This window comes from Peromyscus leucopus, chromosome 9 (genome assembly GCF_004664715.2).
Source record: "Peromyscus leucopus breed LL Stock chromosome 9, UCI_PerLeu_2.1, whole genome shotgun sequence".
Taxonomy (NCBI): Eukaryota; Metazoa; Chordata; class Mammalia; order Rodentia; family Cricetidae; genus Peromyscus; species Peromyscus leucopus.
This window is the reverse complement of record NC_051070.1, coordinates 50218080-50243528: the sequence shown is the minus strand read 5'-3', so window position 1 is coordinate 50243528 and position 25449 is coordinate 50218080. Positions and strand designations below refer to the sequence as shown.

Sequence of the window (25449 nt, the reverse complement as noted above, 5' to 3'; positions counted from 1 at the left end):
AAATAACTCCCCCTCAGACTCAGCCTTATTCTTGGTAGCAAGTTATTATCATGACATTTCCCTGTATGTAGTAAGGACTTCAGTCACTACAAATCTTAAAAGGACTCATTATTACTTTTATATTGCTATAACAAAGGTCTTATTTGCAAAATAAAAAAGTCCCAAAATGTTGAAAAATATGGGTAAGGTGGGCAGGTATTTTGTATTATATGATCATTGTTACTCTTGTAGCGATAGCACAAGCGTCATAAAATAATACTTTCTCTGCCTATATTGTGAGACCAGTGGGGAAGCTCTTTGACAGGATGGTGAGATGCCCTGAGCACATATCAGTGTCCAGCTGAGACACTTTATCAAAGGTGTGTTTTGTTTATCAGTCTTCTTTTTCACATAGGTATTTGCCTGGGGTTATAATAACTCTGGGCAGGTAGGCTCTGGATCAACCGCTAATCAGCCCATTCCTCGAAGAGTCACTGGATGTTTGCAGAATAAAGTAGTTATGAACATAGCATGTGGACAAATGTGTTCCATGGCCGTTGTGGACACTGGAGAGGTAGGAAGGTTACTTCATACTTGGTTTCAAAAGTTTTCTTTGCCTCCTTAGTGTCATATAAGCATGGCATGCTTCTCAACAACAGCACTGAACTGCTGACTGCGATGGTTCTTATCTTTCCCCAGGTCTATGTCTGGGGTTACAATGGGAATGGACAGCTGGGTCTGGGCAGCAGTGGTAACCAGCCAACCCCCTGTAGAGTGGCAGCCCTGCAAGGCATCCGTGTCCAGCGGGTACGTCTCCTGGTGGTCTGTGTGCAGTGCTCTGGGTCCCGGTTTCCTTATACACATGGAAAGTTCAGCTGGTTTGGTGCTTCTGTTGAAGTAAAGGTTAAAGCCCCCTTTGCCTTGACTAAGGTGTCCCTGTTTATAGAGATGCTGTTTCTATATCAGTTTTGTGAACTGAACCAAGAATGGAAGTTGCACACCCTTTCCTGAAGAATCTTTGAGAGCATATATGTCAACAGTTTTAAAAAATTTTCATGCCTTTTTACATGTAATTCCACCTTTAGAGAATTCTCCTATGAAACCAAACAGAAAGTCTCATATAAAATTAGTTCAGTCATATGAAATCCATTAATATGCATTAATAGTTTTAATCTTAACAAAGGAATTCTTGGGGAGAGAATAAACAAAAATGGTTAAGAAGAATGTAAGAAAAGTAAGTTTAATCAAAAGGTTAGGCATTGTATAATGTACTAATCTAATGGTAGGAGAACAGTTGCTAGACTATGCCCATCAATATGAGACTGGTGGTGATGCTGTTCTTGAGACGCAGTCTCACTGTTAGCTCAGGCCATACCTGTGAACCTCTTGCTGCAGCCAGCTTCCTGACTGCAGAGATGACATGTATGCACCACCATAGCCAGCTTACAAAGTTGGTTTTTGTTTTGTTTATTTTTAGGACAGAGTTTCTCTGTGTAACAGTTGTAGCTGTCCTGGAACTCACTTTGTAGACGAGGCTGGGCTTGAACTCACAGAGATCTGCCACCATCTGCCCCTTAAGAGCTGGGATTAAAAGTGCACCACCACTGCCACTACCTGGCTTTACAAAGGATTTTTAATAGTGGGGAGAAAGCAATGTCAAAGTAACTTTAGGTAAAAAAGATAAAAGATAGCTACATATGCTACCACTTAAAAATTTGTACATCCATGTTTCTTTCTGTTTCTTTTCTTTTTTTTTAAATTTTATTTTATGATCATTGGTGTGTTGCCTGCAATATATGTCTGTGTGAGGGTGTTAGATCCCCTGAAACTGGAGTTATAGATAGGTGTGAGTTGCCATGTGGGTGCTGGGAATTGAACCTGAGTCCTTTGAAGAGCAGCCAGTGCTCTTAACCACTGAACCATCTCTCCAGCCCCATAAGTGCATATTTTTATATCTGAAAAGTTGGGGAAAAAAACTTCTCAATTCCTGGTCTTGAGAACTTTTCAAGCTGGCAGTGGTGGCGCACGCCTTTAATACCAGCACTCAGGAGACAGGGCCAGGCGGATCTCTGAGTTGAGCCAGCCTGGGCTACAGAGTGAGTTCCAGGACAGCCAGGGCTGCACAGAGAAACACCCTCTCGACCCCAGAGAGCTTTTGATGTTTACACTGTCCTCCATTTTCCACAGTAAGCACGTTTTCCTTCCATAACTAGAAGAAAGAACTAGGTGTCTGTGCCTTACTTACCCTGGCCTCACAGCCCTGGGTTCTCTGGGAGAAGCCAGTGCTGCTGGAGAGCTCACTGCAGGGGGGGGGGGGGGCTGAGCCAGCGGAAGAACTGGGGGTGATCTCTGCAGCACCGGCCACGCAGCTGGGCCTGCACTACTACCAGACAGTACTGGTTCTTTCGCTGTCCGCCCTTAGGGGCAGTCTGCCCTTCCTCGGCTTCCATTTTAGTCTTAACCTCCTTAGTAAAAGTGCAACATTTCCCTTTACTTGCAGACCTGACAAGATTTGTCTTTTGTCCTTCTAGGTTGCCTGTGGCTATGCACACACGTTAGTATTAACAGATGAAGGTCAAGTGTATGCTTGGGGTGCAAATTCTTATGGCCAGTTGGGCACTGGCAATAAAAGTAACCAGTCCTACCCTACTCCTGTTGTTGTGGAAAAGGACAGGTAAGGGGGACATTTCAAATCACCTCCATGGTCTTTAGTGTGGAATTATGGGAAGTCACTCTTAGCTTAGACTACTCTTTAGCCAGATTGTTCATTCCTTGTTGAAGTTGCCTTGTGGGTTGTTGGGGACATGGCGCTCCTGCGTCACTTGCCTGATGTCACTGTCCCCCAGTGCTGTCTGTGCAGACTGCAGTGAACTGTCAGGAGAGCTCTGTGCATGTCAGCTGAGTGCTCTCTCCCTGCTTTAGTTCTCATCCTCAAGGGGAAGGTGGTGGTGAGTGTTTGCGATCTGTCTTCTGTGGCTGGCTGGGGAAATTTGGTGTTTCGAGTGGGGTATGTATGACGCTAGCCTCTCGCCTCCTTATAAGACCTGCCGGTCAGAAGGGCAGGGTGGTTTCGTTGTTTTGACGTCGCCGCAGACTGTGCTGTGCAGAGTAGTCAAGTGCTAGAAAATGAGATCTCGGTTTTGAGTCATTTCCAAGTGATCCTAGTGATCTTGAAAGCCTCTGGCTTCCTCAGTCAGTCACGGCACTGCCTTTCCCCTGTCGTCTGGCCTCGGCGTGTGGCACAGACACAGTACAGTACTTCCCCTTCAAGCCGCAGTGCTGTCACTATGGAAATTAATGTGCTCTGCCTATTTTTATTCCACAGAGTACTTTTTATATCTGATTTAAATAAATATGTGGATTAATAGATTAGCTGACATTGAGCTTCTTTTGATTTTTTTTCCCATTGGGATTCCTTATAAATTGTCATTTTTATTTACATACTGTAAACAGGGTTAATTTTACATAACCTATATAGATCTGGAAAAAAAACACTTTTTTAAAGCTAAAAGTTTGAAAATAGGACCTTTGACTCTTTAAATGGGGAACAGGGGAGATAGTGGAGGCAGGAACTGGTCCATAGATGCCTGTGACTCTTACCATTTGCTGGCCTTGTCAAGTATCCACAGAGGTGAAAGAAAGCAGAAGGGATATTTTCTCACAACCGGGCAACTATGAGAATGCCTCAGCCCGCCCATGCAGGCAGTAGAGACACTTGGTACGCAGCCTGAACACAGTGCGTAAGGTCAGAGAGAGGAGCAAGGGCAGCAGAGTGACTCACGGGCCCTTCCCTCGTAGGGCGTCCGCATTACCTTAGCATCTCATCAGCTAAGACTGGCTGGCATCGCCTTGCTTTCTCTGATCCAGAATGAGATCGCATCTTCCCACTGGTCCACTCTGGAGCCGACCGTGGGCCACTAAGAGGGGGCGAGAGCCGGAAGCTGAGACGCAGCGGAAGCTGAGACGCAGCGGAGGAAGCCATGGGAGTGCACATTGCTCAGCAGGGCTCCGAGCTGCCTGCCCCGTGCTCTGGACGCAGACACTGGGCTCCTCCTGTGTACTTCCGCCCTTGCTGCCGCCCACACATCAGGGATGGCTATTCTGAAAGGATCTCCCTGGTCTCCTCAGTTTCTCAGCCTTGAACTCCAGGTGGCAGTTTCTGAGCTTGCGCAATATCAGTCAGGCCTCAGTTGATGGCATGTGGTGAATCTGCTAGGACTTGCCCGCCAGCACCCGGCCCTACCCAGCGGCTGAGCCTCACACATCGGTCCTGACTTTGTTCTGACTCTTGTGGAGCTCTCCAGAAAAGCCTAGTTAGGAATGGGATTGAATTTTGGGTGGGGCAGGGGTGAGTCTGTGGTTGTTAGTGCCTGTTCATAGTGAAAGAAAAATAAATCCATCTACATGATTCTCTGCTCAAAAGGAAACGTTTTTAAAAGGTTTAGCACATGTGTCCTTGTTCTTAAGTTTATCCCGAAAAGGCATATTATAACTTGTAATGTAAAATTAGCCGTGCCTTGAATTTCTGATCATTCTGTGGCCTCTTGAGCTCTTCAGTGGTCCCCTGGGCTTTCCAGAGCCATGACTAGGCGTCAGCTTCTGGGTTTGCCTTTTCTACAGGGATGCCTTTTCTCCATTGTTCACCAACACGAATAACCTCTCTTTGTTCTCAGTTTTTATTTATATTCTTTCTCACACTCTGCCTTTTCATTTCCAGTATTTCACAGCCATTAAGCTATGTGGTGGGGTAAGCCATTCCACCGAGGTGATACAAAACACATACGCTAAGAACTTGTAGTCATTTCCCCATTCACTTTGGCTACAGAGTGAGTGTGAAATGTGCCAGGGTCTACAGTGGGGGTTAGCTCACTTTACACCCGTTCACTGTTGCCTGTCAGCCCAGAAAAGGAGAGGTTCAAAATGTGTTTCTTGGTACAAAAATCAGGATTTTTTAAATATTTGTTGATTGTTTATTTTTGAGGTCTCTGTAAAACTTGCAGGTGGCTGTAGCACTGAAGTAAATTCTATTCCCTCGGGAGTTCTTTTTTTTTTTGAGATTTGATATGTTTTATTATATTCTTCCCCTTCCCCCAACTCCTCCTAGTTCTTCCTTCGCTATCTAGCTACCTATCTGTCTTAGTCAGGGTTTCTGTTGCTGTGAAGAGACGCCATGACCACGGCAACTCTTATAAAGGAAAACAGTTAATTGGGGCTGACTTACAGTTCAGAGGTGTAGTCCATTATCATCATGGTGGGACCTGGTGGCGTGTGAGCAGATACGGTGCTAGAGAAGGAGCTAAGAGTCCTACATCTTATCTCACAGGCAACAGGAAGTGATCTGAGACACTGGGCATGGCTTGAGCATACATGAGACCTCAAAGCCCACCCCCTACAGTGACACACTTCCTCCAACAAGGCCACACCTACTCCGACAAAACCACACCTCCTAATAGTGCCACTCCCTATGAGCTTATGGGAGCCAATTATATTCAAACCACCATAGTACCCAACTTCGTGTACTTTCTCTCTCTTAAAAAACAACAAACCAAAACCAAAACCAAACTGCACACTTGTGGACACACACACAGAGGAACCCGGCCTAGGCCTGACCTCAGAAGGAAGAGAGTAAGAATAGCTCACTGATGCTCACAGGAAGGTGGTATGGTATGACTCCTCCTCTAACTCAGAAAAGCTGTGATTACACTACTGATAGCTAAGATGTTCAAGTGCTTAAAAACAAAAGCCTTTTATTAACTGCTTAGCTGTGTGTGTGTGTGTGTGTGTGTGTGAGAGAGAGAGAGAGAGAGAGACAGAGACAGAGAGAGAGAGAGACAGAGACAGAGACAGAGACAAAGAGAGAGCGAGAGCCCACCACAGTGCTGCTTCAGCCCCAGGACCATGGGGTTGGGGTGGTCAGGGCTCACACTCCAGAGCCACCTCTGACTCCTCTTGCCTGTGGTCGTCCAGGCTACCTTGATTCTGCTTGGTGACAGGACGTGGCTGTGGTGGTGACCTGCATGGGTCCTCCCAGCTAGCCCCCCAGGCTGTCTTTTCTCTCCCTTACAGTCTGTTGTGCACACTGTCCTAGAACACTGTCCTCTGACCTGTTCAGAGCTCTCTCCATTCAGCCGCCACATCAGACCATGATGGAGCTCACGGGCCTTTGCTGATCGACACCGTGGTTCATAGCAAACCCTGAGGCTCACAGGCCCCAGACTGACCTGTCCGTTCCACCTAGATTCTCTGTCAACACCTCCCTCCTGCCCTGCTGTGCCTGCCTCTGCCTCCTGTTTGGCTCTAGGTTTTTCTCTACCTCACAGGCTCTGTGTTCCTCTGACAAACTTAAAGTCTCCTGGTCCTGGTAGCTCTCAGGTCTGTTCTTACCCAGCAGAGCTGGTGGACTGCCATACTCTGGTCTGCAGCTTCTCGCCAGGTAGATGGCAAGCTCCCATGGTTGGCCTTTGTAGCTCCTGCAGCAGCAGCTGCTAAAATGATCATAGTCATGGAAGAAGACACGCTTGATGTCTTGCTCCTTGGGGTTGCCTTGCTTCACTTCTTCTGTACCACAGTGCCTCTAAGACAGTGGCTGCTGTTACCTGTACTCTAAGTTGTGCACTCTGCTCTCCCCACCTTGATTCTTTTCCTTAAAAAGATAATAAAACTGATTATAAGACTATAAATGATTTGGCTTGTATAAACTACTGTTGCCTGAGGGCTAGTGTTGTACTCAAAGCAGGATGCTCTGAATGGCTGGCATTGAGGCCCTTGTGTCTTCTCTGAGGTGGGAAGCCTGCCAGTAAATTGATGGGAGTAGTGGACACATTTATCTTCTATTAGATGAATTTCATTTCCTGACTTCTCCTGTTTTCTATATCTGTTGAAAAATGTATAGTAACTTTCTAGCCAGATCATGTGGGCCATTTTCCCGTTGTGCAAGGCTGTTCTGCAGAGCACGGGATATGGGCATCAGTTGCATACAGACCCAAGCATGCAATGGTAGGAGAGACTAGGAAGTCTGCCAGCTCAAACAGACCATCTCTACACGAAGCGTTTTCATGTAAAGTGATATGTTAACTAGATGACCAGAGGCCATGGCTGTGTCCTGCACACACTCCTGTCTGAGGCTAAAGGTCCGAATGGACTCTCTTATGCTGGTTTTCAGGCATGGAACTGAAAGTAAGCTATTTATCTAACCTAAGGAATCAGGATTAAAAATAACAATAGCCAGATTTCCCAAACAGGCCCATTGAAATGGCGTGACACTGAAGTTCCCTGTTGTAATCCTTATGCAAAAAAGGGTCACTTGATGTCACCCAGGCACTCATTTCCCTGTTGTTTTGATGGGGAAAACAACTGAACTGACCAACTGTCTCTGTTGGTTTCTGCTTATTTCTCTCATTCCTTCTGTTTACAGCCTCCTTTGGCTCAGCCCACAGGACACTTTATTTTGTGATGTGTGATTGCCCAATTGTAGAAGTGAAGAGAGCTAGTTAAGGTTGCTGCAGGAAGTTCTGATTTTGGCCTTTTAGGCCCTTCTTACTCTGCTGGTCGCTTCACCAAACACGGCCCAGCATATACCACTTACCATTCAGTTCCCACCCTAGATGAAACCAAGACTCTTGGAGCCAGGCTTCATTCAGTATAGTGCATCCTCTTAGCATGCAGAAGGTGAGGGTCATTCAGTATAGTGCATCCTCTCAGCATGCAGAAGGTGAGGGTCATTCAGTATAGTGCATCCTCTCAGCATGCAGAAGGTGAGGGTCATTCAGTATAGTGCATCCTCTAGCATGCAGAATGAGGGTCATTCAGTATAGTGATCTTAGCATGCAGAAGGTGAGGGTCATTCAGTATAGTGCATCCTCTTAGCATGCAGAAGGTAAGGGTCATTCAGTATAGTGCATCTTCATAGCATGCAGAAGGTGAGGGTCATTCAGTATAGTGCATCCTCTCAGCATGCAGAAGGTGAGGGTCATTCAGTATAGTGCATCCTCTTAGCATGCAGAAGGTGAGGGTCATTCAGTATAGTGCATCCTCTAGCATGCAGAAGTGAGGTTTTTGTTTTTGCATTTTTTTTTTCTTAGCATGCAGAAGGTGAGGGTCATTCAGTATAGTGCATCCTTCTCAGCATGCAGAAGGTGAGGGTCATTCAGTATAGTGATCTCTTAGCATGCAGGTAGTCATTCAGTAGTGCATCTTCAGCATGCAGAAGGTGAGGGTCATTCAGTATAGTGCATCCTCTTAGCATGCAGAAGGTGAGGGTCATTCATATAGTATCTCTAGATGCAAAATAACAATATCTTAGCATGCAGAAGGTGAGGTCATTCAGTATAGTGCATCCTCTCAGCATGCAGAAGGTGAGGGTCATTCAGTATAGTGCATCTTCTTAGCATGCAGAAGGTGAGGGTCATTCAGTATAGTGCATCCTCTCAGCATGCAGAAGGTGAGGGTCATTCAGTATAGTCATCCTCTCAGCATACCAAAGGTGAGGGTCATTCAGTATAGTGCATCCTCTCAGCATGCAGAAGGTGAGGGTCATTCAGTATAGTGCATCCTCTCAGCATGCAGAAGGTGAGGGTCATTCAGTAGGACATCAAGACAAGAAGCTATTGAGTTTATTGTGCAGATAGAAGCCAGAGTGACTTTCAGCCCTCTCCCTTTAAAGTGACCGAAGGTTTGGTTTCGGTGACAGGGATAAGCCCCGGGCAGCTCACTTGCTGAGCAAGTGCTTATGTGCTGAAACCCATCCCACCCTGAGCTTTCCTTTATTGGCCCAGGTTAGATGGTCCATGTCTTCATTATTAGTTAGTAATTTTTAAGCATAAAACGTTACATTTTTAACTCAAAGCAGGATGGTATTTTTAAGGCCTATTGGTAACCAATAGATCCTCACGAGTTAGAAATGCCGTTGAAGTATGACTCCAGTATTTGGTGACTGAAAATTTAGGAAGTGAGATGTCCAGGTCTTGCCTTGTTCTTTTTGTTCCTTGGGCCCACTCACTTCTGTCAACTAGTTAGTCCACGATAGACCAGTCAGGTGCACCCAGGGGAAGGAGAGGCAGCTCCTTTTCCTCCTGTTCACTGTCTCCCTGTGGTGTTCGCTTGTGACTTTCAGGATCATAGAGATCGCAGCCTGTCACTCCGCCCACACGTCTGCCGCCAAGACCCAGGGCGGGCACGTGTACATGTGGGGCCAGTGCCGGGGCCAGTCGGTGGTCCTTCCTCACCTCACCCACTTCTGCTGCACCGACGACGTCTTTGCCTGCTTTGCCACGCCCGCTGTCACCTGGCGCCTCCTCTCCGTGGGTAAGCGTGCCCTGTCCATGTGGGGCGTTTCCTGAGGAGTGGGAAGAGGACTGGGGCCGTCGCTGGGGACGGGATCTGTGAACTTCCTTTCTGGGGGCGGCGGCGGGAAAGAGAATCAAAACTCCTGGGAGCAGTACCAACACGAATTAAAGGTCATTTGATTTGATTGCTTTTTACTTTGACTGGAAACTGCATCTTTTATTTTTAGCTAGAAACATTCTGAACATGCAGCTTTCTAAAATTTTACTCAGTGAGTGAGAGAGTTGGAGACATTTTTGGTTTTGCCAAATTTATAGTGAAGTTTTGGAGATGTGAATCTGTATTCAGGGGTGAAGCCTTGTGTGGCTGGTCAGTTGTTTTGGAGGAGCCTCTCCTGAGTGCCCAGGGAGTAGGGTCCCCTGCCTCCGTGTCCAGCCGTCTGTGGCTGACCCTACCCGTGCTGTGCTGTTCTCTTAGAGCCCGATGACCACCTCACTGTGGCCGAGTCACTGAAGAGGGAGTTTGACAATCCTGACACTGCAGACCTCAAGTTTCTGGTTGACGGGAAATACATCTATGCTCACAAAGTCCTCCTCAAAATTAGGTAAGAGTGGGCCAGCACAGTGGCTCTGCGGGGGATGGGCTTGGTACCCATCAAGCCTAACGACCTGAGTCCCACCCTGGGTCCCATATGGTGGACAGAGAGAGTTGTCCCCATTTGTGACCTCTACATGCATTCTGTGGGACACACACACACACACACACACACACACACACACACACACACACACACTATTTAAAATAATTAGTAAGAGCTCGTCTCTTGAGAATTGAAATGAATTCATATGTTGGTTGTTTCAGGTGTCCAAGGGACAATGCCAGGCACTTGAGTATTAAGAGCCAGCTCTGTCAAGGCTATTTTTGTCCTTAAAGCACACAGTGTGGGTGGGGGCAATGGAACAAGATATGGAAAGGAGGGTGGGCCCTGGGTACTGAGTCTGTGTTCAGGGACAGCCCACCTTAGAAAGCTCTAGTTGTGGCTTCTGTCCTTGGTGACTATGTTTAGCCCTTGGGATAGGGCCAAGTGCTCTGATTTACTTTACTGCCTGGGCTGGAATACATCCCTGAGGACAGCCATGGTAACCCTTCTTCCTCAGGCTTAACTTTCAGATGCTGTTAAAAAAACAAACAAATAAAAAAGTGGTGGTCAGGCAAGGCTTTCCCAGACCAGGGAGGCCTGGGTGATGCCAACACAAAGATGTTTCAAGTCATATTTATTATGTTTAATTTCTAAGCACTGAATGATAACCACTCACCTTTGTCCCATGTACATAGTCTGGGAAGCCACTGCTTTACCTTCAGATACAGAAAAATTCTGTCATACCTCAAAGATCCCACGGCCCCATCTTGAGCAGCTACTGATTTTTTCTGTCATCATAGATCCTTAGCATTCTTTAGAAGCTTGTATATATGTAATTATATGGCATTTCTTTTTTTCTGCCTGGCTTTTTCCTCTTAGTATAATGATTTGGGATTTTGTTGTCACTGTGTAAAAGGTATTTAAATCTTCTTTCAGTGACTCACAAACCCAATATGGTGTTTCAGTCTCGGGTTCCCATCTTGTAAGGTCACACAGTGCCACGTGAGTTCACGCTCACCATAGAGCATATACTTTCATCAAGGAAGTGGGGGTTTAGCTTACAGGGCACTTACACACATGTGGCCTAGACTGTAGAAGCTTACTTTTCACAGCAGCAGTTGGTTTTTCTCCGAGGCTGGAAGAAGAACCCAGGCCCCGACTTGAGCTTCTGGTCATGGCAATCTTTGTGGTTTTGAGGCCTGAGCCATGTGGCGTTCTCTGAGTCTGCCTGTGTCTAAATCTCCCCTTTGTCTGATTGCATTGGAGCCTACCACAGTGACTTGACTTAACTTGATGTCTTCTGTAGAGAGCCTGTCCCCGAATACGGTCACACCGTAAGTTACCAGGGGTTAGACCATCAACACGGACTTTTCGGGGATATAATTCAGACTGAATGGAGTAAAGAAGCAAAATTATTCCTTATCAAAACAAGCTGGTCAGTAAAGACAGTCTGAGCAGGCACAGGCCCTGCCGTGTCGCCTTCGGTTGACTTGTAGACAGCTGCCTGGGCTGCCCGCTGCGATGATTAGCTGACCCAAGAGCGTTGACTTACTTAGTGTTTGGTACTGCTGAGCTGTACCTTCAGCTTGAAAGCTTCTTACCTTGGCTCAGGTTTGATTGGAGGTTTCACTCTATGATTGCTTTGCACCGTTGTTGGGGCCTCTTGAAAGGCAGCATATCATGGTAGGAAGTGCTTGGGGGAACAGCATTGCTAATACCATAAGCCAGGGATCAAAAGGAGCTTGGGTTCCACAAACCCCTTTGGGTTCATTTCCCCGAGATTGAAGACCTCATAGTAGGTCACCCTTTCTAAGCCCTACCTCTTAAAGGTCCTATTACCTCCTAAGATTGCCACCCTGGGACCAGGCTCAGACAGATGGGCCCTCAGGGGACACCCAGTATCTAAGTAGCAAATAGGAATGTATATGACTTCAACAGAAAGTCCTCAAGCAGCCCTCTGACTCCAGCCCACAACCTGGGATATGATCTTTCTTTCTTCTTTCAGGTGTGAACATTTTCGTTCTTCATTAGAAGACAGTGAAGATGATATTGTAGAAATGAGTGAGTTTTCATATCCTGTGTTCCGAGCTTTCCTGGAGTACCTATACACGGATAACATCAGCCTATCTCCTGAGGAGGCAGTAGGTAATCACCAGACTTTACCACAAAATTGGCAAAATGTTGAGTCATCAGGAAGGCAGGCTTCTTTCCAACCCAGGAGAAAGACACCGTGACCACTTGCAGGAGCTCTTCTGTCGATGCTGAGCCTGAGCTTTCTCTTGGGCTTAAGATGGGACACTTGGCTCTGCTCATACTCCACCGCTGAGCTACAGTCTCAGGCCCGGAACCCAGACTTCCCTTGTTGCTGCTGCACGTGAAGGTTGAGTAGGCAGATCCAGTGAGAGGTCCATAAGACACCAGTGTCCGCTGGAGTATCACAGACAAGCATGCAGGAGAGGGAGGACAGCAGATGCCAGTGTCTGGAAAGGCAGAGCCCTAGAAAGTCTTCATCAGTGCCCCAGAGAAGCTCGAGGCCACATCTGCTACACAGCGCTTGTGAAGGTGGACATTTCTAGGTGGCTCAGTTAAATACTTCATGATCTGGGCAGAGAGGCAGAATGGATTTGTGTGTGTGCATGTGTATGTGTGCACTTGTGGGCACACATGTGAGGACTCAGGATGATATAGCCCAGCAGCCATATATATCCTCAGCAAAACTCATTGACCATTGGCCAAGTCTGACATTTATCCATTAAGCCCTTTAATGAACATTTACTACTACCTAATAAAAAGGTGTATGACTTTAAAGAAAGGAGAAAAAGCAAAGACTCACCATTATCTCTCATATAACAATCCATATTACCAGAGCAGGACAGAGTCCCTCAGACAAAGCTATTTGTTTTTAAAATGTTAAAAATAGTATAAAGGGGCCAGTAGCCCAGCAGGTAGAGGTGTTTGCTGCCAGGCCTGACAAGCCAGAATTTGAACCGATTCCCACAGGTTATCAGCCTTTCAGTTTGGCACCGTGAAGCTATTTAAGTGGGAGGATTCAGCATGGCTTCAGGACAGAGGGGGCGGTGAGCAATGACAGCAAATGCAGACTGCCCTTTAGGAGTTTTGCTAGAGGAGAAGATGGGTGGGAGGCAGATGTGCCCAGAAAAGGGGATTCCTTTCTATTCTTGGGTGCAGGAATTGAAGGTAGGGCTTGAGCCTGCTATGTGGTGCACATGTGCACTGTGTCACTGACACCCCCAACCCCAATCAGGCTCTGTCCTTTTTAATTCTGGGACAGCATGTCTGCTGATGGGCGTGGCCTTGGAGAGGATTCTGTGCAGGAGAGGGTAATTAAGAGAAACACAATCCTGTTTTGTTTCTAGGAAGCATCATTGAAGCCATTCTTAGGTTACTCCCGTTCTTCAGTCGTGCTTCTCTGTTAGCTCAGCTGCCTTCCTAGGAGGCTACGGTCAGCAGCATGACCATAGCGTCAGTGCTGTGCAGAGCTAGCTCGCTGGGCCTGATGGTGGCCGCGTTCACATCCCTTGGAACGCTGCTGGGGGTGAGATCAGGTACTCAGAGGTGCACCCACAATAAATTCTCCTTTTCATCAGGACTGCTAGATCTGGCCACATTTTACAGTGAGACTCGGCTGAAAAAGCTCTGTCAGCAAACCATCAAGCAAGGGATCTGTGAGGAGAATGCTATTGCTCTGCTCTCCGCTGCTGTGAAGTATGATGCTCAGGTAAGAAAAGCATCTTCTAGAAGACAAGTTATGTGCCATCACCATACTGTAAAATAAGCTCTAGATGGAAATGGAACATACAAAATAAAAGTACAAGAAAAATTATGCGACTTCATATTGGTATAAAAATGTGACTCAGTGACGTCAAAAGAAGACATTATAAAAGACTGGTAGACCTGATTTCCAGTGATTAAAACTTCGTATATGAATCGTGAAATGACTCACAGGTAAAGGAGCTTGCTGCCAAGCCTAGAAGTGTGAGTTCAGTTCCCAGGACCCACATGATGGAAACAGAGAACTGACTCCAAGTTGCCCTCTGACCTCTCTATGTGTACTATGACATGCTCCATGTACAAGCACACACACACACACACACACACACACACACCCCTATAAATTAACAAGTAAATGACATATTGGGAAAATAGTTTTTACAGCATACAATAAAGCAAGTTATTCATAGTAAAAAGGAAAAGAAAACATGGACAATTTGGGGGAAAAATGGACCAAAGAACAAATAAAAAATATAATAAATATCATGGAGGAGCTGGGAGATAACTCTATCATGAACGTGCATATACTTGCATAGGGAGATTAGACACAGTTTTTATTTCCTTCTCTTTACTTTTTTCTTGAACTTTCTACAGTGGCTGTGTATTGTTATGATAAAGAAAGGAAAGAAAACTTATTCTAGAGCCAAATCTGTAGGAAACAGGCCATAACGTCTTGGAGACAGTTTCCTTTTGGTGTGAGGATATCCTCTCCATTGATTTAAAAAAAAAGTCTGGTAAAAGAGAATGCCTTTTCCTCTTTTGTAAACAGTGATATGCTTATGTAGGAAATTCTATGTCTGAGGGAGGAAACGAGGCATGGAACAGACATTACAACTGTCCTCTGTCATAGGGCATGGCTGCCCCCTCCACCCCGGTCAGAGCTTGATCCTCTTTCCTTTCCTTTCTATTAAAAACTTTTATTTTGGGGTAGTTCTGGCCATTGAATCTTAGGACTTTGTACTTGCCAGGCAAGAGCTGACCTCTGAGCTGTATCCCCTTCTGTTTATTGTGAGATAGGATCTCACTACCAATCTAGGTTTAACCTTGATCACTTTATACCCCAAACAGGCCTCGAACTTGCCATCTTCATGCTCTCGGGCTTCTACATGCCTTGAAGAATAGGCCTGAGCCACTAGGCATGACTTGTATATATTTCTAAATACCTGATGTTTCATTTTTCATTCAATGTTTAAATAAGAACAAAACATACCCAACTGTATCCACATGGAATAGGGACGGTAGGGAGTGTCCAGTGAGGAGGCCATGTCCACCAGCAAGTGGTAGTGTGGACTCACCCAAGTCATTGGCTATAGGAACGGTGAGAAGTGGTTGGATTGTAACTCTACTTATAAGGCAGAGGCGTTAAGATTTGTTGATGTGGGTTGGGGACTGGGAAGGACAGTAAGAATCATGTCAAAGTTTTTGGCTGAGTAACTAAAAAGATAAACTCTGTGAGGTGGAGGATGGCAAGGAGCACCGAGTTGGGTAGGATGGTGAGGAGCAGCATTTTAGGAGAAACGCGAGGATCTATGAGACATTAGGAAAGACACAAAGCAAGGAGTGGGTCGCCCAGTCTGGAGTTCAGAGCGACGGGTACTGAGAGCTGTACGCAAGCTGTGTTATGATTCAGTGTCAGAAGCTAAGATGGGGGCACTGGCAAAGGCACCCCAGGGGAACAGGAACCAGAGTGAAGCCACCACATGAGTACTTGTTTTTAACTTTAATGCCGAGGAAAATGTGAAAGTTCACATATTTAGAAACATACACGTCAGTCCACATGGTTCAGGAGATGATACCCTGAAAGCTAGGAAAGACTTGAGTTTTACAGGAAGTAAGAAATCCTTAAATACACTAAAGCCCTGCTGAGTCAAGGTGCATGCTGGCATCTGCCAGTGTGAAAATTCAGTGTGGCAGCGCAGCCCCTCAGCAAGGCCTGGCTGGAGAACGGAAGCTTAGGGACTGGGGGTAGGGGACTGAGAAACAGCTTTTCCTGGTTCTTTTACTGACAGGTTTCATGGGACGCAGATTGGAGGGCCAGTTGAGACAAATCAAAGCATGTTGGTGTAAAAGGGGAACAATACATTGAAAAACAAGCTGCGGGGACAGTTGCTAGAGCAGGTCCTTGACTAGGTGATAGAGTGAGGAGGCAGGCCTGTATCCATCGTGGACCGTTCACTAGGGTACTCAAAAGGAGGAGTGTCCACAGGTATGTAGTAAGAGGCATGGAGAGGTGAGGGAAGGGCTTTCTGGAGCCTCTTCTGAGTGAAGCAGGAAGTCACGTTCATTTAGAGCGAGGAAGAGGAAGTACTTGGTCAAAGATGAGTCATGTGGGAGAAGAATGAACAGGGAACCATGGCGCCTGCATTTGCCTGACAGAACTAAGCCCTTGTTAAATGAGGCTGTGTAAAACAGTAGCATTCAAGTAGAGAAAGTGTTTGAAAACACTAAAGGACTTGTCTTATACAGACACAGAATTCCCTGGTAAGTCAGACTCTTGAGTATCAATTTATTGAATCTCAGGAACTCTTTCTGAATCCCATTCTCACAATAATTATGGGAAATCCCCAGTCTAAAAAGTAAAGGAAGGTGGATCTAAGAGGCAGTTTCTGAAGGTCAGCTTGCTTTCCCCGTAATTAATAACTCTCCTGGAACTGGCTGGATCTTAGGACACCAAGTGCTCCTGCCCTTCCACAGCATCAGTGCTGGTACGGGCAGGCATCCCTCCATCACTCTGTAGGGTTTAGCCTAAGAGGTGCCACTGTCTTGTCTGCTCTCCTCTGCTGCCTGCTACCGAGTGGCCCTCGAGGTATTTGGTATCTCTCCAGACAGCACAGTTCTGTTGTCGTGTGAGTACATGACTATTCCGTTTTGTCCCTGAGAGCTCATGTAGGACTGCAGCAGCCTCCAGTCTCTGGAGGACAGAGTGATTGCATTGTCCTTGTGTAGCTGGTTTGCTTTCTCACAAGGGAAATGTCCTATGGGTTTGTGTTCACGTTGGCATGGCTGTCAGTGTTGTCTGTTGCTGATAACCTGTCTGCATTTGCTAGAGTTTAGATTTAGAGAAAAGACTGTAACAGGCAATGTACACATGTAATTTCTTGGTAACTGTTGGGAGCCTTGTATTTTATAAAATAGCTTCAACAACAGAGACAGAATTTAAAATTGGAGCATGAACGGGTATCCCTTGTGCTAGGTCAGATCGTACCTGGGTGTAGAACACTTTCCTAGTAAGCCTAGTCTGCACGAGGCTTTGAGCTCATTCCTCAGCACCGATTTTATATATATTAAAACACACATATTTATACTGAAATATCTGTAAAAATATAAATGATTTTGGATCTGGAGACTGAACCCAGAGCCTCGCCTGTCCGCAGTGCATACTCTAGCACTCAGATTCTGCCCGAGTCTAGACTGAAGGTGTGATGGGGGGGACGCGCACCCACTGCACCTGTTGTCGTGCAGAGAAAGAGAAGTGTGCCAGCCACCAGGCTTCCCGGCAGTGCCAGTTGTTTTGGTGTCTTCCCTTCCTACAGACTCTTCACACGCAGAAGCATTAAAACACCAGGGCACAGTGCTTCTGGACGAGTACTGAAGGGAATGGCGGATGGCGCACTGTTGCTAGGAAGGGTGCTGAAGGATGCCTTGCGTAGACACTCCTCTGAAGAAAAGGCTAGCTGCTTCGCCCGGACACTACTTTTCTGTTAGTTACCCTTCAGAAACACGAACTATGGTAGTTATATTGTCGCTGTAACTGTACTGCTCTGCTGATAACTCCCTCCTCCTGGCTATCAGATCCTTTTCCTGAGAGGAATTGATTCTCTTGCCTTGCACTGGGGAATACAAATTCATTAAACTGTTGTTGTTCCTAGGATTTAGAAGAGTTCTGCTTCAGATTTTGCATAAATCATCTGACTGTAGTAACACAAACTTCAGGGTTTGCAGAAATGGACCACGATCTTCTGAAGAACTTCATCAGCAAAGCCAGCAGAGTTGGAGCCTTTAAGAACTGACCCCTAACATGGAAAGGAATGCCTTCCCACTTTACCCCTGCAAAAGTAATAAACAAACAAAACATTAAAAAGAATAAAAGCCATTGACGAACAACATCTCTGTAATGAACAGTGTTGAGAGTTACATCTGGCCAAATTCTGTGTTCTGTCAAAAGGATGGCAGTCAGTCTTCTCCATCTACTTAACCCACAGTTTACAGTAGAAGGCACTGAGTGCTCACCTGGATATGACACACTCACTCCAAGAATGAGAACGTGCCCAGCCTCACTCCGGTGGAGAGGCTCCCTCTCCCAGCAGGTACCATTGTACATAGCTTCTTGGTTAGAGGTGGGACTCTGTGTCCACTTCCTCTTCTCCAGCCAGGACTCTGTCTGGTGTGAGCTTGCACAGGTCTCGTGCATGCTGTCGGTCTCTGAGTTCATCTGTGCGTTTGCCCTGTCGTATCAGCGCAGGCCCCATGCTCGGGAGTCGTTGGCCAGTACAAATAGATTCCATGGCTCCATGCTTTTGTGGGCCTGGTAGTGGTTTGCTTCACTACTTTTTGTCATTTTGGTTGGTTGTCTTTTTTTTTTTTTTAAGAGAGAGAGAGAAAGAACACTTAGTTGGATAGGCAGGAAAGTTGGGAGGTTGTGGGAGAGGTTGAGGTAAGGAAAGTATAATGAAGACATACGAAAAATTAACAGGTACCACTTAAAAAATGAAAATGTCATAGTTATTTCTTCCTTTGAGTCACTTAGGATATCTTTGAGGCATTGATAGATTCTGTTCTGGAGAAATGTTCATTATTCAGCTGGCTGATACACAGTTACACAAGGAATGCTGTCCCTCCCATATTTTAAGCCTCTAACACAGTGTCTTATGTATAAAAGGCATTCGGTTTATTTCCTGTCAATCTTAAGGGTGTGCTGAGAACAGCTGGAAGGTTGGGTGAAGGAATAAACAAAAGTAGAAGTCAGTAATTGAGATTCATATTCTCTTAGTTCATAGTTCTGAGACATAATAGCTAATTTAGAACATTATTAGAATGCACAAAAGGCCTTAGCAATTCAATTGTCAAAGGCCCAAGGGCTAATTTTAATTTTCTACTTTACAAATTATTAACTTCTTATATGGTATTATTGATGTATTAACTCTGAATGTTATTTCTGGAATCATCTGCCTTATGTAATTGCATAAAGCCCTTTGCTTTTCTTTATTTTAAGGAGGGTCTCCCTCTGTAAGATTGTATGTTTTTCTTGTAGCTAGCATTTATGTCACTGTAAAACATGTTTCTTAACCTGGCACTAGTAAATACTGTACGGAAAGGAACGAACACATTTCATGGGTAGCACTAATATGATGGAGAAAGAGTTTTTAGACCATAACAAGCCACCCTGTAGCAAAGGAGAAACTAGAAAGGATGTAGTGTTGGATTCTTCTAAGTGTCTCACAATATATTGTGTAAAGGAAACCCTTTTGGAAATAGAAATCTTGTTCTCATGTATAATTATTTGATAATAAAGTACTTACTTGAAGATAGAACAAATTGTCTTTTTAAATTATTGAACAACAAAAAAATAAAGTATCAACCTTATGTCTCACAGGCTTATAAAAGTCCCTTTTATGGTCTGTACTTGTTTTGTTAAAAAGCAGATATTTAGATGTCTTATAGCAAAGTTGACACTAAGACATAAATGGTTCCTATTTTTTTAAATCCATTTTATTGCCCTTGTTGGCTGTTGGTAAGGTTACTGTATTAGTCAGGGTTCTCTAGTCTCAGAATTTACAGAATATATATATATATATTCGCGTGTGTGTGTGTGTGTGTGTGTGTGTGTGTGTGTGTGTATACACATTTTATTACAGGCTGCAGTCCAGCTAATCTAACAATGGCTAGCTGTGAACAAATGTCCAAGCACCTAGTAGTTACTCAGTCCACAGGGCTGGGTGTCTTCAGCATATGCTGGAATCCCAAAGTAGACTCCAATGCCAGTGAAGGAATGGACTTGCCAGCAAGGCGAGGGCAAGCAGGCAAAGAGCAAAAGCTTCCTCCTTCTTTGTCCTTATTATACAGACTTCCAGCAGAAGGTATGGCTCATATTAAAGGTATGTCTTCCTGCCTCAAAATCCAAATTCAAGGCCTGTGTCTCTTGCCTCGAGATCCACATCAAAGTTGTACATCTTCCTACTTCAAAGGTCCAGACTAGAAGTGGATTCACTTACTTCAAACTAAGCAGAAAGTCTCTCACAGGTGTGCCCTCTATTTCTGGATTATAGTTCATTTCAGATACAGTCAAGTTGACAACCAAGATCAGCCATCACGGTTACTATTGCTGTGACACCAGAACCAAAGGAAACTTGGGAAGGAAAGGCTTTATTTCAGCTTGCAACTCTGGGAGCAGGTTCTGAAGCAGAGGCCATGGGAAGGGGTGCTTCTTACTGGCTTTCTTTCCATGGCTTGCTCAGCCTGCTTGCTTATATAACCCAAGACTACTTGCCCATGGTGGCATGTCACACAATGGCTTGGGCACTCCCAGACCAATCATTTAAAAAATGTCTGACAGACTCACCCACAGGCCAATCTTCAATCTTAGGCATTTCCCCAATTTCAAGTCCCTCTTCCTAAGTAACTCAAGCTTGTGTCAAGTTGATATAAAACCAAACAGGATAGTCACTTGTTTTGAAGACGTACTTTTTTGTGCAGTTTTACAATTTTACTTAACTGAGAAGGTATAAAGCTTTCCTTTGTCCCCTGCCTTACCGACATGTGTTAACTTGCCACTTACAGCATCTCCCCCAGTGTGGTACATCTGTTACAGCTGATGAAAGCCTACACAACCACATCCCTCTGTGAGTCTCACTCCTGCTGTTGAACATTCTGTGGGTCTGGAAAACATCCCAGCTCATTTCCGTTGCTACAGTACACATAAATGGCTGTGATTTACCTATCCATTCCCTTTCTCCACCCCCATTCCCTGGCAACCACTGGACTTTTAAAAACTGACTTAACATGCAGAAATGTTTTCTCTGCATATATGTAGGTGCACCACATATGTGTCTCATTCCCGTCAAGGACAGAAGGGCTAGATTCCCTTGGAACCAGAGTTGTGGATGTTTGTGAACGGTGTGGGTACAGGGAACTGAATAAAGGTCCTCTGCAAGAGCAACAAACACGTGCTCCTGACGGCTGAGGCACCTGCATCCCAGCACTCTTCTTTTCTGTCTTCACAATTTTACCTTTTCCAAAACATCACTGAAATCTGAGCATGCAGTTTTTTCACCCTGGCTTCTTTTATTTAGTCTTAGACACTTCAGATTCCTCCACGGTCTTTTCCACGGCTTAGCAGCTTCTTTTTAGTGCTGAAGAGCACTCCGGTCTCTGGCTCGACCAGTTTATCCATTCACTTACTGAAAGGTATCTTGATTGCTTTTAGGATGTGGCAATTGTCAATAAGTGGCCCAACAACTGTGCCCACATTCTGTGTAGACATGTTCTCAGTTCCTTTTAGCAAATAAATCACAAGGTGTGTGATTGTGTAATATTACAGTAAAGTTATGTTTAGTTTTGTAAGCAACTGCCAAGCAGTAGGTATTCCCACTCGCAGTGGAGGGTTCCGTCGTCACCGACCTTTGGTAGTTGTGTTGGGAGTGTGGTGGGGGTCCAAATGCTGACCGCTCTAACAGTGTGCAGTGCTGCTGCTGTCCTCCGCATCTCCTGGATGATGCATGATGTGGAGCCTCACTGCATGTGCTCATCTGCCATCTGCTGCTGCTCTGGTGATCTATCTGAATAGGTCTGTGGCTCATTTTTAAATCTATTTTTTGTTGAGCTTAAGAGTTCTTTGTATATTTGGATAACAGTCCTTTATCAGATGTATCTTCTGCAACACATTTTCCCCTAGTCTTTCACTCTATCTCCTCTCCGCCTCTTTTTTAAAATTTTTATTTATGTCTTCTGCATAACCCAAGCTGGCCTCCCACACATCCCTTCCCGACTCAGCTGCTGAGGGCCGTGCTTACAAGCATTTGCCACCACAGCCAGGTTTTTTCTGGTCCTGTGGTTCTGTTCTGGTTTTGCGCCCCTGTCTAGTGGAGGCGGCACAGACAGCCCTTCTGAAGCTCAGTCCTATTCCTGGGGCCAGCAGTCCTCACTAAGTTGCTACTGTAAAGGAGCCTCCTGTCATTTATTTCCATGTTTGGGTGGATTTACTGTTTGTCAATAAGAAGGGCCTGCGGCCAGCAGCTGGCCGTTCAACAGCCACCGACTGTCTCATCTGGGTCTTTCTGTGTGCCTACTGTGCTAGTAACAGGGTCTCCTAAACACACAATTTATTAAACAAATTCATTTCACAAAAATTGAGGCAAAAGGGAACAGAATTAATATATGTGCATGTATAAAGAAATAAATGTAATATCTATTATATGTATGTTATATATGTCTATGGGCCTAAAAGCACATCTCTGTAATTCTGAGGATCATCAGAAAGAATGTTAGGAGAAAGCTCATAGACAGAAAACAGCACAGAGACCATATCACACCAATAAGGCTCTTAACAACTAGTTTATTTTAAAATAGACAAACTATTATAGAAAATAGGAACATAGCAATTTTGAATGTGTAGTTTTAACCAGTACAAAAACAAAACCAATAGTGCAGTGTCTGCAGCCTTAAGAAATCTAAACACAGGGTCTTTGAAAATTCCTATAATTCTGTCACTAATTCTAACTTGAACTTACTAGCAAAAGACCTAGAAGTATGGTAAGCCCTTGACCTAAAACCTAACTAATCTGTACGATGTTCATGCAAAACTTAGTGAAGAAATGGAAAAAGCTGTCTATTGCTTTTGTTATCAAGATAACTAGCAAACTAGTAAAATTGAAACTAAATTGAGAAAATAGAAGTTTGTTTTCTAACAAGACCAGATTTCTTTTCAAAAAGTATGAAGTTTAGAAAAATGATTTTCTTAAATGCTAGCTGATGCTACCTTAAATATCACCTATTTTAAATTATACCATCTCTAAATAAGTTAATCCCACAAGATAATTTAAATACACCTTTAGGTGGAGGGGTAAAGGGAGTGCCTCTTTTCAATGCAGCTATTTTAATATGAAGCTTTTGCACAGAATCAGAACATTAACTTATTTATAAACACCTTTGATTACTAGCAGTAATGTTGGACTAGAAATAGTGTGGCTTTGAATGAGCCAGTGTTATTAGACCAGATTGACTTAAAAAAAAAAATAGATAATTGCCAGTTCAAAAGATACCTGGAAGACATGTACCATTCCAGAGAAAACACAAACTGTCCCAAATTTAGAAGAGTAGAATAATTGTTGAGGTGCAATTAGACACTTCTATGGAGGAAAAAAATGAAGGCTCCTATAGTTAACAGTCTGCTTGTGGAACAAAATTAATTTGTATCTTGATTCTTCAGGACCCAAAGACATTAGAAAGTGCACTTGGGTTGTACTGTACTAGGGTCCTCTGCAGCCCAGTTGTGGCCAGACTGGACTTTCAAGTACTACATGGGTACTTATAAATTCAGTAATCTGAATGATTAAAAGGAAAAAAACCTGGAGTATTATCAATAATCTTCAGTTAAAAGCATGAGTTGGATGAATAAAGAATCAATTATTACAGGTTCTGAGGTATGAAATCTGTGTCAGTAGTAAGACAGTATCATATGTTTATACTTTGTTTTTTGCTTGTATTTCAAAGGTAAAATATGTAAAACAAACATACAGCACATTAGATTCTAATATTAAAACAAGCCCAATGTGTAGAAATTAGTACTTTTCTGAGGTTTGTAACCATTTGTGTCAGTAGAAGATTCAAGATAATTTGGTTGAATGTGGACAGTCAGTCAACTTGCATCTGGAAGACAGGACACATTTTCTAAGGGTATTCACGTTAAATTAAAAAATACATATAAATTAATAAAACCAAGAGCAAACATCACACATGTGCCACGAGGAGAGGCAAAGTAGTCAGCCAGGCGTAAGGAGTTGTAGGACCCCTCTCCAGAGGCAGCCTCACTTCTGAGGGCAGCAGGCTCACGTTGGAAATGCAAACAGTCTGCTTTCATGTTTTAAATGGCATGATCTGCACAAGATTCTCAATCCTGTGTACTATCAATTCTATACCATTGATTACAACATTGAAGTGGCTTAGGAATCATCCACACAAATATTCAGCTTGTACCTGCACATTTTATATCTATAACATGAGTAAACATGGCCATTAGCAGAACCTGGGAACTACAGTCACATCCATGAGACATGAGTCAGGTGTTCCGCAGGGTCCACAGTGTTCAGGGTCCTGAGATCCTCACTTTTCTTCCTTGTTTGAGATATCCATGATCTCATTCATTTTCTGCTTTTGCATTCGTGTTCGAGTAGAAGCTGAAAAAGCAACAAAGAATACTGATAGTGTTGAGGATGCTGGGTAAGTGGACCAGGGCCTACTGTCTACCATGCTCATGCCAAGGAGCTGGAGCTCTGAGCCCTGCAGTAAGGGTGTTTTTGGTTTCCACATGGGGTCTTGGACTCATGCTTCTCCTGTCTAGTGCTGGGATTAACATGTCTACCTAACTTTTTAAAAAGCCAGATTTCCCTGTTAATTTTTTTTCCTCAAGCTATACCACTAGAATGTGTATGTCTGTCTGTCTGTATGTCTGCTTTGCATGTGCGTATGTATAAATTATAAAATAAATCTGGGAAGAATTGGAGAAGGGTGAAATCATCAAAACATATCATACAATATTCTCAAAAATTAATATATATATTATGTGTACTTCGAAAGTACCGTTTTCTTTGTGACCCACCCCCAATACACCATGCACATTCTTACATGTCCCCATTGCAAACCACTAGTCTAAGGACACTGAAGTCAAGTGTGGCCACTTACTAGGTCCACAATTCCTGCCCTGCAGACTGAATGTTGTATTTCCATAATGGTAGCCATTCCCCTGGCCCCAAAACCTTTTTTTTCCCCCTTTTTTGAGACAGTTTAAACTGGGCATGGACATTTTAAAAATGATTGTTAATTATAATATGATTAAAACCAGAAACACGTAAATTACTAAAAATGAAATGAAAAAACTACTTTTGACTTTACACATGAAAATCATTATGCTCTTAGTTAGGGCTGGAAAGATGGCTCCAAGTGATTAAAAGCACATGCTGCACTTGTGCACACCATTCCCAGCACCCATGCCTGGAGGCTTACAGCTGCCTATAAATCCACATACATACATACATACATACATACATACATACATACATATATACATACATAAAGATAATTAACTAAAAAAGCAAACAAATTCTTGACTTTACAGGCAGACATTCCTCATTTAAAACCTACAATTAGTCCTCTGGGCAAGATTCTCCATTAAATCCCCAGCATAAAAACAAACTACAAATATTCACATTGTCCCAGAATGACCTTGAACTTTTGATCTTCCCATCTCTACCTCCCAAAGTGCTGGGATTAGCGAGTGCCACACCTGGTTCAGCACAGGGTTGAGGATGAATCTGGCAGAGCGCCTGCCTAGCTGGTCCCTAATTTTCCAGCTGCAAAACACCCTGAACTTCACCTGCCAGAGGAGACTGGAAATCGAATCTTTGTGTGTTACCAGGAAGTGTACTGACTACAGCTACAGACCAGATTTCTTCTCTAAGGAAAAGGCATCATCTAACAGCTTTCTGCCCATTGTAACGTGTGCTTGTGGGCTCCAAAAATACTTGTAAGCATTCCAAGGCTTG

The 25449-nt window shown here is 44.3% G+C and overlaps 2 protein-coding genes across 11 annotated transcripts in view; one reads left to right on the top strand and one right to left on the bottom strand.

Annotated features, from left to right (window-relative positions):
- Positions 1-19224, top strand: part of Rcbtb2 (RCC1 and BTB domain containing protein 2) — a 43437-nt gene extending 24213 nt beyond the window's left edge. For 8 of the 9 annotated variants that reach the window (XM_028877640.2, XM_028877638.2, XM_028877639.2 and 5 more), the window contains 8 exons: positions 395-553; positions 679-786; positions 2511-2653; positions 9092-9282; positions 9739-9865; positions 11907-12046; positions 13510-13640; positions 17563-19224. In XM_028877640.2, coding sequence (XP_028733473.1) covers positions 395-553; positions 679-786; positions 2511-2653; positions 9092-9282; positions 9739-9865; positions 11907-12046; positions 13510-13640; positions 17563-17703 — 1140 coding nt within the window. In that variant the 3' untranslated portion in view covers positions 17704-19224. The other variant, XM_028877645.2, reaches the window with a different exon arrangement.
- Positions 19225-22224: 3000 nt separating this feature from the next.
- The window catches only part of Rb1 (RB transcriptional corepressor 1), a 138300-nt gene continuing 135075 nt past the window's right edge, over positions 22225-25449 (bottom strand). For both annotated transcript variants that reach the window (XM_028877648.2, XM_028877647.2), the window contains exon 27: positions 22225-24084. In XM_028877648.2, coding sequence (XP_028733481.1) covers positions 24011-24084 — 74 coding nt within the window. In that variant the 3' untranslated portion in view covers positions 22225-24010. The remainder of the gene's footprint in view (positions 24085-25449) is intronic.